Raw genomic sequence first — 13,203 nt, forward strand, 5'->3', positions numbered from 1 at the left:
CAAGAGACCCGGGTCTTGTTACCCACTGCCACCATTCATCCCAGGCCACCACCTTCTGGTTCCTGCCACAATGATGGTGACCTTGGTCACACAGTACAGTGACAGATCCAGACAGGGCTGACCAAAGTCCAAAGGCCCAGATTTCAGCCAAGACCACCTGAAGGAGAGACCCAGATTGTGGGTCCCAGGGCGAGAGAGACGAGCTCCCAGGTGGGGGTCAGGTTGGGAAGTCCCACTGTGGGCGCAGAGAGGGACCGCCCCACCCCCCACACACACCCCCAGGAGGACACAGGTCTGGACTGGAGGCTTAGAATGCATCCACGTGCTCACCCAGGGAGGAGGGTGGGGACGAAAGTGGCCCAGGGAAGGAGCAGAGGAAAGAAGGAAGGGTAGGGTGACTCACTCTGTCCAAGTCTACTGGCTTCGCATCTCCTCTCTCCTGATCAGGAAACCAGGAAGCAGAGCAGACCTGGGCACTGGGTGCCAACGTTGGCTGAGCCTAGCCCGGCCCACCTGCCTCCGGCTGGTTTCCGGAAGGCCCTCCCCACCTCTTGGCCTGAATTTCTAGTGCCCCTGGAGTGAGGTCCCCACCCCCATCCTTGTGCCCTACTCCTTTGGCTCGTGGCATCCAACACCCCTACGATGAGATTCCCCCACTGTCTCACCCTTTTTCCTGGTGCCCCCTGGGGGAGGCGAGGCCTCAAGCATCATTAGCTGTAGGACGGATTTCCCAGATCTGAACGTCTAGTCTCCGCCTTTCTCTTGGGCTCAGCTCTGCTTCTCCAACACTGTCTGGACCAGGGAGCCTGCAGGTCTCACCAGTCCCACAAACTTCCTCTGTCTTTTTCCCCAAACTACTTAACCTCTTACATTCCTTTTCTTTGTTGACAGTATCTCAATCTTTCTGATCATCTTGGCTCAAAATCTTGGTCATCCTTTCCTCCTTCCCATTGTCTCCATGTGACCCATCCTTGCTCACTGCTTCCTCTGCTCCTAAGGCCACTGTCCAGAGACCCACAGCCACAGGCCCCGCTAACCTAGATGGGAAGTGCTCGGGGTCCAGCTCAAATAGGCTCACCCCAGACCCATGAAACCTGTTCCAAGGTTCAGTTCAGTCGCTCAGTTGTGTCTGACTCTTTGTGACCCCATGGACTGCAGCACTCCAGGCTTCCCTGCCCATCACCAACTCCTGGAGTTTGCTCAATGTTCCTCAAGTTGGTGATGCAATCCAACCATCTCGCCCTCTGTCGTCCCCTTTTCCTCCTGCCCTCAATCTTTCCCAGCATCAGGGTCTTTTCCAATGAGTCAGCTCTTTGCATCAGGTGGCCAAAGTATTGGAGCTTCAGCTTCAACATCAGTCCTTCCAATGAATATTCAAGACTAATTTCCTTTAGGATTGACTGGTTTGATCTCCTTGCAGTCCAAGGGACTCTCAAGAGTTTTTTCCAACACTACAGTTCAAAAGCATCAGTTCTTTGGTGCTCAGCTTTCTTTATAGTCCAACTCTCACATCCTTACATGACTATTGGAAAAACCATAGCTTTGACTAGATGGACCTTTGTCAGCAAAGTAATGTCTCTGCTTTTTAATATGCTGTCTAGGTTGGTCATAGCTTTTCTTCCAAGGAGCAAGCATCTTTTAATTCCATGACTGCAGTCACCATCTGCAGTGATTTTGGAGCCCCCCACAATAAAGTCTGTCACTGTTTCCATTGTTTCCCCATATATTCACCATGAAACGATGGGACCGGATACCATGTTCTGGGGGGTGCAGTCATAATGCACAGACAGGCCTGAGACTCTCTTTAGCATAAACTGTCCCCCCAGTCCCTCCCCCCACTCCTTTCTCAGCCTTCGGTCTCTTGGTATCCACCCCCTAGCCTCATTCTGCAGTTTGATGATGTCTATGCTTAGTCACTCAGTCTTGTCTGACTCTTTGTGACCCCCTGGACTGTAGCCCACCAGGCTCCTCTGTCCATGGGGTTCTCCAGGCAGGAATACTGGAGTGGGTTGCTGTTCCATTCTCCAGATGATGTCTAACAGATTAACACTCCAAATCACAGCTCAGGAACCTTCAATGGCTGCACAGGTCCCCGGAGTAAAACTTGGCACTCAGGGCCCCTTTCCCCTCTTCTGCTCCTTTGTACGGTCCCTGGACTCTAGCTGGAGTGGACCCACTGCTGTTCTGTCTCCCACCTCTTGTCTGGAGCTCTTCCCTGGCACTCCAGCCCTCCCCCACCCCCCAAGGGAGCCCAGCCATCCTTTACCAGCTCAGTGCCTGCTCCTTCATCGGGCCTTCTTGGTCGCCACTCCCTGGGACCTGCTCTCTTCCAGGATGCCCCTGCTCTTACCATATGCTCTCTGGCATGAGGGTTACTTGGGTGGTAAGCTACAGGTGCCTGGGGACCCTCTGTCACTTGTTCATGGCACACATGGCACCCAGACCTAGTAGGTGCCACAGAAATGCTTGTTGGTCTGTAATTGACACATGCCTCCTGGTCTGGGTGCCCTGTGGTTTGTGGCTTAGTTCATCTCCATGTTTCCAGTGCTTGGCACTCTCCCCAGTTCAATCATCACTTAAACGTGTTTTGAGTGAATAGGCAGGAAATGAATTTGTTTACCAAGGGAAGACTTTAACCTACTTTCCTAAGGGCAGGCACCTCAGTGCGCTCCGCGTGCTTATTGCTCACAGGGCTCCAGGCTGGATGGCTGGGGCTGAATCAAGATGGGAAAGCAGCAGGAGCCCTGGGCCTTCCAGCTCCCAGGCTCTTGCAGTTGCTTCTTCACTGACTCCTCTCTGGACCCTGGGTCCCAGCTCAGCGTGTGGACCCTTTCTACCTTCACCTTTCCCTTCCTGGGTATAAATAAGGCTGACCCTGAAGCCACCCAAATCAACTTTTGGTGAGAACCATAGGACCCATTCATGCCTACTGAGCGAATGAATCAGCTGCTGATGGGCAAGGTTCAGGTAGATCCTGATGAAAGGCGACCACTGGGGTATCTAGGTCTGCTCTATGGGCCATGTGAGCCCCTTGGACTCTGAAGCAACTCCCTCTCCTTGGCTCGCCCTGAGATAGGTTCAGGGTTGGGTCGGGAGGGCATAGAGCTGTGCTTAGCACCCATGCAGCCCAAGTGTGCTCTAGGGAGGCTGAGCGGATAGGTAGAAAAAAGTAGTAGCTTGTGACTCTTGACCTAGGTCCCTCCTCTCGCTTTGTCACGAGCTCCCTGCCAAAGCACCAGGGTAAGCGGCCCGTGCCACTCGTGTTTAAGCTCTTTGGAAGTTCCAGGAGTTGGGTGCACCTGGGTCTACTAGGTCCCTGCCCCTGCCCTGCCCCACCCACAGGGTATGTGTGTCCCTGAGTTTGTCACGTTCCCCTCGTGATGTCCACCGGCCCCGAGTGGCCTCTTGAGCTAAGTAGAAAGGTAGTGGCCTTGTTCCAAGGCCAATGCTTTACTCTTTTCTTTGTGCCCATTTTCAAGACTTTCCTTCCCCTTCTGGAAGTTTCCATCTTTCCCCAGGCCAGAGTTGGGCCCCTCTGGACCCAGAAACAGGAAGGGCATCTGTCCTGGAACCAGCAGGTGGACCACCAAGCTCTGGGCCATTGTAGGGTTTCCGGAGATATGGTGGTCATGCTGGAGGAGAGAGCAAAGGGCCACAAAGGAGGTGTTCTGGCTCCCCCCTTGTTCCGTCTCCCCCACTTCCTCCCAGAACCCATGCCAGTCAGCTGAAGAGGCACTGATTCTTTGGGTCGGAATCTTAGGGTGCCCTATCTGGGGCCAGCAGAGACAGGTAGTCCTTGCCATTGAAAAAGCTGAGGGGGCGGGCCAAGACTCCAAGAAAGGCATGACTCCAGGAGACTCGGCCACGGAGCCCACCCCAAGACTGGAGAGCCTAAGCGGGGACCCTGGATCCTCTTCCTGGGGTACACCCTTGGACCTGCCTTCCACAGCCCTGCCCATATGTGGCTGCATGACCTGGGAAAACAACAAATTCTCTCTGGGTCTCAGTCTTCCCATCCAGAAAAGGAAGTGATTAGACTTCACTTTCACTTTTCACTTTCATGCATTGGAGAAGGAAATGGCAACCCACTCCAGTGTTCTTGCCTGGAGAATCTCAGGGACGGGGGAGCCTGGTGGGCTGCCGTCTGTGGGGTCACGCAGAGTCGGACATGACTGAAGCAATCAGCAGCAGCAGCAGCAGCAGACTAGACCAGTGGTTCTCAGATTGCATCCTGCAGAATGGCCATAGATGGGGAGTGAGGGGAAGGTGAAGGGGTGGGCCTGTGGGTCCCTACCCCCCTCCTTTTTTCAATTTAATCGTTTTAAGTGTACAGTACAGTGGGATCAAGTTATGTTTGCAGTGTTGTCCAACCATCACCGCTGTTTCCAGAACTTTTCATCATCCCAAACAGAAGCTGTATCCTCCCCCTCCCAGCCCCCAGCTGCCTCTAATCTACTTTTGGTCACTATGAAATTGCCTATTCTTGGTACCTCATGTAAATGGAATCATACTATATCTGTCCTGTGTCTGGCTTATTTCACTTGGTATAATGTTGCCAAGGTTCATGTATGTTGCAGCATGTATCAGAACGTCTTTCCTGTTTGTGGCTGAATAATATTCCATTGTATGGATTTGCCACATTTTGTTATCCATTCATCTACTAATGGACACTGGGTTATTTCCACCTTTTGGCTGCTGTAAATAGTGCTGCCATGAACACTGGTGAACACATATCCGGTTGAATCCCTGCTTTCAGTTCTCCTGGGTCTATACCTTTTCATACTGTTCATGGGGTTCTCAAGGCAAGAATACTGAAGTGGTCTGCCATTCTCTTCTCCAGTGGACCACGCTTTGTCAGAACTCTCCACTGTGACCCATCCGCCTTGGGTGGCCCTACCTTGGAGTGGAATTGCCGGGTCATAGGAGCTTCCCAGGTGGCTCAGCAGTAAAGAATCCTCCTGCCAATGCAGGGAATCCAAGTTTGATCCCTGGGTTGGAAAGATTCCCTGGAGAAGGAAATGGTAACCCACTACAGTATTCTTGTCTGGAGACTCTCATGGACACAGGAGCCTGGCGAGTTACAGTCCATGGGGTCACAGAGTCGGACGTGACTGAGCGCGCATGCATGATGATTCTACATTTAGCTTTTGGAGGAACAGTCCCTCTTTTTATCTGTTTTGTGTACTTGGGAGAGGCAAGGGGGGTGTATATTTGGAAAAAAATAGCTAACAAAAAACACCCTAAAGTAGATGACTCCTGAGGCCTCTTTAGTCTATCGAATACTACAATGTTAGAAGGGTCTAAGGTAGAAAATGTAGGTAAGTTTGATTGCAAGGGAGGCCACCTGGTTGGGTGAGGGACCCCAACTCACATGGCCCATTAAGGGAAGCAGGGTGGGGGACAGCATGGTGTGCCCCCGTCACCACGGCACGTGGTCCCTGCAGGGCAGGGCAGTGCTGGGTGGACCACAGAGTCTGTGGGTCCACAGGACCACTGTCACGGGGCCCTTGGGGGCCTCACACTATATGCCGTCCACCTCAGCCGGGTCAGCACCGGGCAGCCCTGTGCTCACCAGGCAGACCCACCTCCAGCTTCTGGAGACAGAGGTGCCGCGGGTTGGTGAATGGCTTGGTGAGGGTGGGAGTCTGATGAGACCACGCGTGGCATTGAAGCCCGGCTGGTTTGGAGAAAGTCTTTCATCCTGAGAGGTCAACCCCGAGGCCTCAGGAGCCGCCTGTCACCCGCTGGCACCTGCCACCCCATCCGCCTGGCTGCCTGTGTCTGTCCTCAGCCCAGCTGGGCGGTGGGTGGTTGGGGTGGAGGGTGAGCTGTCTGTAGGGGAGGGTGGCAGGGCCCTAGGGCCGGGCCAGGCAGGAGTTGGTATAAATAGCCCTGCCCAGCTGGGAAGGCCTGGCAGGGCCCTCTGCCCTCCCCCTCACCAGCTGCCGATGCCAGGCGGGTCCCCACCTCTCTTGGGAGCCTAGCCATCGTCTCAGGTCCTAAATGGAGGAACTTCCTCAGCGGAACCGAGGAGTCTTGTCCTGTGTGTAGGTGGAACCTCCGGATGCTTGGCAGCCTGGGGAAAGGGGCTGAGGGGCTGCAAAATGGCGGGAGGGGATCAGGCCCTTTGGGAAGGAGTTCTCTAATTCCTCGCCTGGAGAATCAGCGAGTGTTTGTCATGGGCCCGGCTGGCCCTTTCGTAGGCCAAGGGTGCTTGTGTTCGTGTGTGCTTGTGTTCGTGTGTGCTTGTGTTCGTGTGTGTGTGTGTGTGTGTGTGTGTGTGCATCTCCGTCCTCAGGGAACTCACACCAGCACAGCCATGGAAATGGAAACACATCATTTCAGCCCTTTGAGATTAGAAGGCCTGAGTAAGGTAGAAAAAACAGAGGGAGGAGAGGTTACTTCGGTCTGGGAGCCCACAAGAGTCTTCAGAACGGAGGCAACCCAGGAATTGGAGGTTGAAGGCTGGGTGAGATGCTTGCCGGGCTTGGGCAGTGGAGAGGTGCTCCGGGTGGGTGGCTGCCAGACACATCCGCTTCAGGCCGCTTGCACTTTGGTATGAAGAATGGAGATTGAGGCTCACAGTGTGACCTCCGCCCGGGGAACATGCACTTCACTGTTGGGGACAAGGAGCTGTGAGTCAATGCAAGTTAATGCATCTGTGGTGGGTGGAATCTCAGACATGAGCGTGTGTGGGCAGGAGGCTCGGGCCAGGTGTCAAGGCGTGTTTGGGGGAGGGCAGCCATCCTGTAGATCAGTCCCACGGCCACAGCCTCATTGGCCCCAGTGCCAGCCCGTAGAGCTAAACCCCCATCCCCAGAGGCCCTGGCTCATTACTGGCAGGATGTCCATTTCTGAGCTGAAATCCCTGAATGGAGCATCCTGGAAAGATCCCTCTGCCCTTGCCCTCTGGGTTCTCTTTCACACTCGGCCAGACCACAGATGTCTGTTTGGCCACTCTGGTAAGGACTGAGCTGCTTGGAGAGGGGCCAGCTTTGCTCTGGCCTGAAGCATCCTTCCCAGTGATGGATGGGAAGGGGCTCTGGAAGTTCTGGTGTGTTCTGTCAAGTCAGGGATGGGAGGGCTCAGGAATGAGGTTGATGACATACCAGGGGACAAAGTGCTGGGGACGGCCCTAAACACACAGTAACCACCACAGCCATCACGACTAGAGGGCTTCGTATATGCCAGGAGCTTTATGTCCTTCATCTCTCCCATCACGTGTATCTTCTAGATGAAGAAAGTGAGAAACGAGGGGTTAATAAACCACTTGAGATTGGCAGCTTGGGAACAGCAGAGCTGGATTTGAATGCAGGCAGCCTGGCTCCAGATATTCAATGGATTGGACATGGAAAGCAGGAAGGAGACAGGGTTTGGTGGCAGGAGGGTAAAGAACTCATATCTCCGAGGTGGGGGCGTGCTCTCTGAGGCCATCCATCCTGGAGTCAGACAAAATCTACGGTTGCCCAACTTCTCTGCCTCCGTTTCCTCATCTGTAAAACCAAGATGACAGCAGCCATGTCACAGAGCTGTTGCTGAGGATTAAGCGACATAGTATCTGTGAAGTGCCTGACATAGAAGTGCTAAATAAGTGATGGTGGTTGTGATCTCTAGTGCTACACGTGACTGCAGGGGAAAGAGGAAGTCTGCTTGCTGGAGGGGAAACGGCAGCTGTCTGGGAGGAAGAATTCACAAGCAAGGGCGGGTGCCCTCAGGGGAGCACAGGGCACCACACCATGGCATCCCCTTCTGAGAGATGTTTGTGGGGCAGCTCTGGCCTTTGCGGCCAGCCAAGCCCTGCCAGGGCATGGGGCTCGGGCATGCTGCTGGGCTGGGCAGGCCTGCTGGGGACCCAGGGGGGTAGGGGAGATTGGTGCAATCAGGGAGCAGAGAGCCCCTCAGAACGCTGGGATGAGGAGCATCCTCGCTGAGTGGAAATGAGGAGCCAGCAGGGCTTCCCCACACCCCGGCGCCCTTCCCTGCAGTGCAGCCAGCCTCACCTGGCTTCGTGGGTCCAGCTTTGCCTCGGACAAGCCACTTCTCTCTATGGGCCTCTGTTTTCTCATCTGTATAATGGGCTTTGTGCTCTCTAAAGGCACCTCTTATAGGTTCTTATTTTGAACCAGCTTAGCTTGAGGGTGCGCCAGCCTGTGGAAGCGCCAACAGGTATGGGAAGAGGATGAGAAAGGAGGCAAGGAATGGGGGGGTGGAGGAGAGGTGAAGGAAGGGTCCTTGAGTGCCCCTCAGGTCCTCCCTTCATTCCTCTGGGCAAAGGGAGTCTGGAGCCTTGGGGCCCTGGTGTGAGAAGACCAGTAAATGGGGGTGGGGGTGGGGCACGACATGGGACAGAACTCCCTGGTGCCAGAGGTGGTCGTGCCACAGGCCTGCCCAGGTTGCAGGTTGCAGTGGGGCCAGGAAGCCAGGTTGAAGGACAGCATAAGGTCCGCAAGGCCAGTCCACCCTTCCGGGGACAGGCATGGATGGAGGCGCCTGCGGTGGGAGGCTGGGGAAGGCTCTGGCCAAAGGAAGGGACATGGAGTTTGGGCAGTGGGTGCCAGGTCTCTCTCCCCATGATGCTCTGGGACAGTTAGGGGCCAGACCAGGGTATAAGGAGGGAGCAAAGAATCACCATATTCCTTTAGAGGGTCTGTCGTTGCTTGCTAATGCAGCATATGCAGGTTTGATCCCTGGGTTGGGAAGACCTCCCTGGAGGAGGAAATGGCTACCCACTCCAGTATTCTTGGCTGGGAAATCCCATGGACAGAGGAGCCTGATGGGCTACAATCCATGGGGTTGCAAAAAGTCGGACATGACTAAACACATAATATATATTGATTATGATTATTGTCACAATAACCAGTTTCTAACTGTAAATGGCAGGGGCAGGGAGGGCGACCCAGCAGATGCTGTGTGTGTCCTGGTGCCCATCGTGGGGCTCTGGGCCGACCCACCCTATCACCTGGGTTCAGTCTGGAGGCCCAGGGTGCAGACGGGCCAGGCCTCCAGCCACCCCCACCCTGCAGGGCCCAGGCAGGCACTGCCCAGAGGAGGGTCGTACATGCCCCATGTGCTCTGGAGTCAGGTGAACGGGTTCCAGGGAGCCATCCCTTAGAAGCTCCGTGGTCTGGGTTGGTTACTCCACCTGTCCGGCTAAGCCATGGGAAACGAGCTGCTGTAACAACCCTCCTAGGTCCTAGGGTTGTTACAAGGACTAAATGACGCAGATCCGAGGAAGAGGCTTGGCCTGTGTGGGGCACAGAATTCTCCTCTAATTAGCTAATCTCAGGGGGAAGTCAGGCCTGCAGCATATCCCTCCTTCTCCTTGAAAGGGTTTGGCATTCAAGATCTGGAAATTTCTCATAAATGTTACCATCCAGACTCCCAGACATGGGTCCCCCATCCCTCCCCAGTGGAAAAACGAGGGCCTGACTGTCTCTCTGATAATGGAGCCCAGAGCCAGCTCCAGGTGGAGGGCACCATGCCCCTCCACGGTGCCCGTCACGAGTGTATGATTAGAGCTGTTAAGTGGCAGACATTTGGTTCATCCCTGTGTCTAGTCCAGAAAACTCTTGTGTGCTTTTCCCTGATCTGCCTCTCGGGTCTTCTGCACCTTCCTCCCAAGGCCTCATCTTCATTTCGTCCTGGGGACTTGATGGAGGCCACTGCCAGACCAGAGCCTTGGTCAGTGCTGTATACAGGGAGAGAGGAGGTGGGTCCTGATGCCTACCCTGTTCCAGCTCATGCTGGCCCTGATCACAGACAGGACTGATTGAAATTGGCCTTGAAGTCTACTGAGACCCACGGATCATTTTCTCAGCTTCTCTCACAAAATGTCATTCCTCCTGTTCTGTGCTGGGGAGGAGAGTGGAGGAGGAGCCCCTTGGTTTTCCAGTATTTTAATCTCTTGTTCCTCCTCCTCCAGCTCCCACAAGACCTTTTCCCCCATTCACTCTTCTTATTTTTTTTGTCTTTCTTTTCTTCCCTTTTATTCCTTTCCCCCTGTTCACTCTTTATAAAACCCAAGAGGTTGACAGACTATTGATTGAATAGTGGGACAGTCTCTGGGGTCACACAGAGTCGGACACAACTGAAGCGACTTAGCAGCAGCAGCAGCAGAGGGACGTGATTTGATCAAGGTTATTTGTGTTGGATTGGGGGCTATGATCTGAGGTCTTCTCCCTCCTCACCCTGAGCTAAACTTTCATGAAACAAAGCCAAGCTTCAGTCTCTGGTCAGAGAAGAGACGGAGCTCTGGAAACTTCTAGGGAGCTGCAAAGATGGTCATGGAGGCCCTGGTGGACAAAGGACAGAGGACCTGGGGAGAGATGCTGGGAGGCTTTGGGCTAGGTGGGCATCGTCCTCAGAAGAGGCTGCGGAGCATGGCCATGAGTGGCACATGTGTGTGCGTGCATGTATGTGTGCCTATGTGTCTATGTATGCATGTGTGTGTCTATGTATGCATGTGTGTGTATATGCGTGTGTGTGCATGTGTGTGTGCTTGTGTGTGTGCACGCACAAGCTCCCTGCTGGACCGACACTTCTCTACTTTTTGCTTTCCCTGAAATGTGATGGGGGTCAAGCCAGCTCCTGCCATCTTCCTTTCTGTAGATTTTGTTTCTTTCCCATGGATCACTGGTAATCTCCCATGTGGCCCTAGAAACCAAAACTCCCAGCCTGACCCCTTCCCTGTCAGGGAAATTGGCCCAGAGCCTGGGAGGGACTTGACCTGGGCCACTAATACCATCTTTCCATCCAGGGTCCTTTTTATAGCATTGCACTGCCCGCTGGTGCCCCTGAAAGCTGGAAATGCCCACAGCAGAGGGCTGACTGCCTTAGATCAGTGCTCTGCACTTCAAGAGACAGTGCACAGCTAAGGTCAAAGGCAGCGCGTTCGTTCGTTCATTAATTTTTATTTATTTGGCTGTGTTGGGTCTTGGTTGTGGCGCACAGTCTCCAGTGTGTGTGGACTGTGTAGTTTGCCACACGTAGGTTCTCTAGTTGAGGCACACGGGCTCAGTAGTTGCAGTGAGTGGGCTTAGTTGCTCCTCGGCATGTGGGATCTTAGTTCCCTGACCAGGGATTGAACCCACGTGCCCTGCACTGGAAGGCAGATTCTTAACCACTGACCCACCTTTGGAAACCTGCTGCCCAAAGGCAGCACATTCAGACACCAGGTTTCTCAGGACTAGGGGTTCAGCCTCATGGGCCCTCAGCGGCTCCACCTCCCCTGAGTGCTCACAAGAAGAAACGATGCCCACGATGGACCATGTGCTTGGTGCCTACAGTGCCACTACCCTCTGTCTGCCCGCAGGTCCCTGGCACTGGGCCAGCAGTACACATCCCTGGGCTCACAGCCCCTACTCTGCGGCTCCATCCCAGGCCTGGTCCCCAAGCAGCTGCGCTTCTGCCGCAATTACATCGAAATCATGCCCAGCGTGGCCGAGGGCGTGAAGCTGGGCATCCAGGAGTGCCAGCACCAGTTTCGGGGCCGCCGCTGGAACTGCACCACCATCGACGACAGCCTGGCCATCTTCGGGCCCGTCCTCGACAAAGGTACTGTCTCTGGGCAGGATAGGAGGTGGGGGTGTGTGTGGCTCAGGACACAGGCGTTCTTCCATATCAGGGTGCCTCAGCTCTGAGCCCAGGGTCCCCAGGGGAGGACAGAAAAGCTGGTCACCTCCACACAAAGTGGGCCAGGTCCCTCTCTGGCCTGACCCAGGTTGTCACTGTGGCTGCCACACCTTCTCAGGCGCTTCCAGGGGTGCTGAGCAGCCTAGAGATCCTGAGATCCTAGGGCGGGCTAGGAGGCTGTGGGTGTTCTTCCCTCCTGGCTGGCACAGCGGATGGCCTCAGGCTTTGATGTGGACTTCTGTGACGTTTTCCCAGTGCTGTGTTAAGTGCTATGCAAATCTAGCTTTAGGGTGAGATAAAAGCACCGCCAGCCCGAGTTCTTTCTCACATAGAACATTCTGGAGCCTTGGAGGCTGCCTGGTGCTGGTGGCATTGCATGGCATCCTGTGAGTAGTTTCTGCTGGTCGCTGTGCCTCCAGCAGGCTGGCTGTGCCTGTGGACTATGGTGGGACTTGAAAACCTGCTGGCCTCTGGGTAACTTTCCAGCCATCATGGAGATTCACAGGTTGTGTCTGAAATGAATGGGATTCACATAACTTGACTTTGAATATGAAGGCACTGGGAGAAAGGGACAAGGTGGGCGACTGGTCCCAAGAAGGAGACTTTGGGGCTGATGAATTCTGGGCTGAAGATGGGCAGCTCTTTGAGCAATTGCTGTGTCTAGGAATGCAGTGACCCTTGCTGCCCTCCTGGGAGCTACCATTTCTTTTCTGCAGCAACTTGAAGCCTCTCAGCCACCACCAGGGCTTTGGCACCCAAACCGGTGAACCTGGCCTTCCCTCCGTTTAGAAGAGCTGCATTTACAGCCAGAAAGAAAAGGGACCCGAGAACCGGCTGGACCTGGGGAAGGATTGGTGGGGGGAATGGCAGGGAATGAGTGCGGGAAGCCGACCCCCCATTTGGGAGTGCAGTCCCCGTTTACCTGCGCCTCTGGTGCGCCTTGTTAGTCCGACCTACAGGCTATTGTCACGGGACAGAAGGGCAATTAGCGAATCAATGGATGATGATTCTGTTTACGCTTCTATTACCAAAGCTAATTATTCCCTGTTTACATAAAAGGTTTGGCCTCTAATTGGGGCCAAGTGGCGGCGGTTTGCATTTCAAACTTGATCTTGCCGGCGTGTCAGTCTCACCGCCTTCCGGTGCCCCACCTCGGGCCAGGTTGCGCTTAATAAAACAGCCTGGCGTCTAGACGCGCTCCCCAAAGCAACTTATCTTCTGATTGCTCTTCTCTGCGCGGGACGTGAAAACCTGTGAAAACCGGGTCTCTGAGCTTATTATCCCTTCAAGTCTGTGTATAACGTTTTAAATCTCCGTTGTAGGTTCTAGGACTTGCCCACATCCCGAAATTGCAGGACAGTTTTGTGATGGGGAGGCGTGGGTAGGATGTCAGAGAAAGGAACGTGAGGGGAGCTCAGGTTCCCAAGTCAGAGAAAGGGGAACTCAGCGGTCTGCGGAAGGAAGGCCCCCACAACCCCGCGCCCGCACGCGCTCCCCAGTGCCCGAAGCCTGGCGAGAACGTGCTCGAACCCCGCTCTAGGCTCCACGCTCGCACCCCGCCTCTGGCGAGCT

At 54.6% G+C, this 13,203-nt stretch overlaps 1 protein-coding gene across 2 annotated transcripts in view; it reads left to right on the forward strand.

The window, feature by feature from the left end:
• The window catches only part of WNT3 (Wnt family member 3), a 55,074-nt gene that overhangs the window by 32,827 nt on the left and 9,044 nt on the right, over window positions 1-13,203 (forward strand). For both annotated transcript variants that reach the window (XM_061392197.1, XM_061392199.1), the window contains exon 2: window positions 11,312-11,553. In XM_061392197.1, the coding sequence (XP_061248181.1) occupies window positions 11,312-11,553 (242 nt within the window). The remainder of the gene's footprint in view (window positions 1-11,311; window positions 11,554-13,203) is intronic.

This window comes from Bos javanicus, chromosome 19 (assembly GCF_032452875.1).
Source record: "Bos javanicus breed banteng chromosome 19, ARS-OSU_banteng_1.0, whole genome shotgun sequence".
Taxonomy (NCBI): Eukaryota; Metazoa; Chordata; class Mammalia; order Artiodactyla; family Bovidae; genus Bos; species Bos javanicus.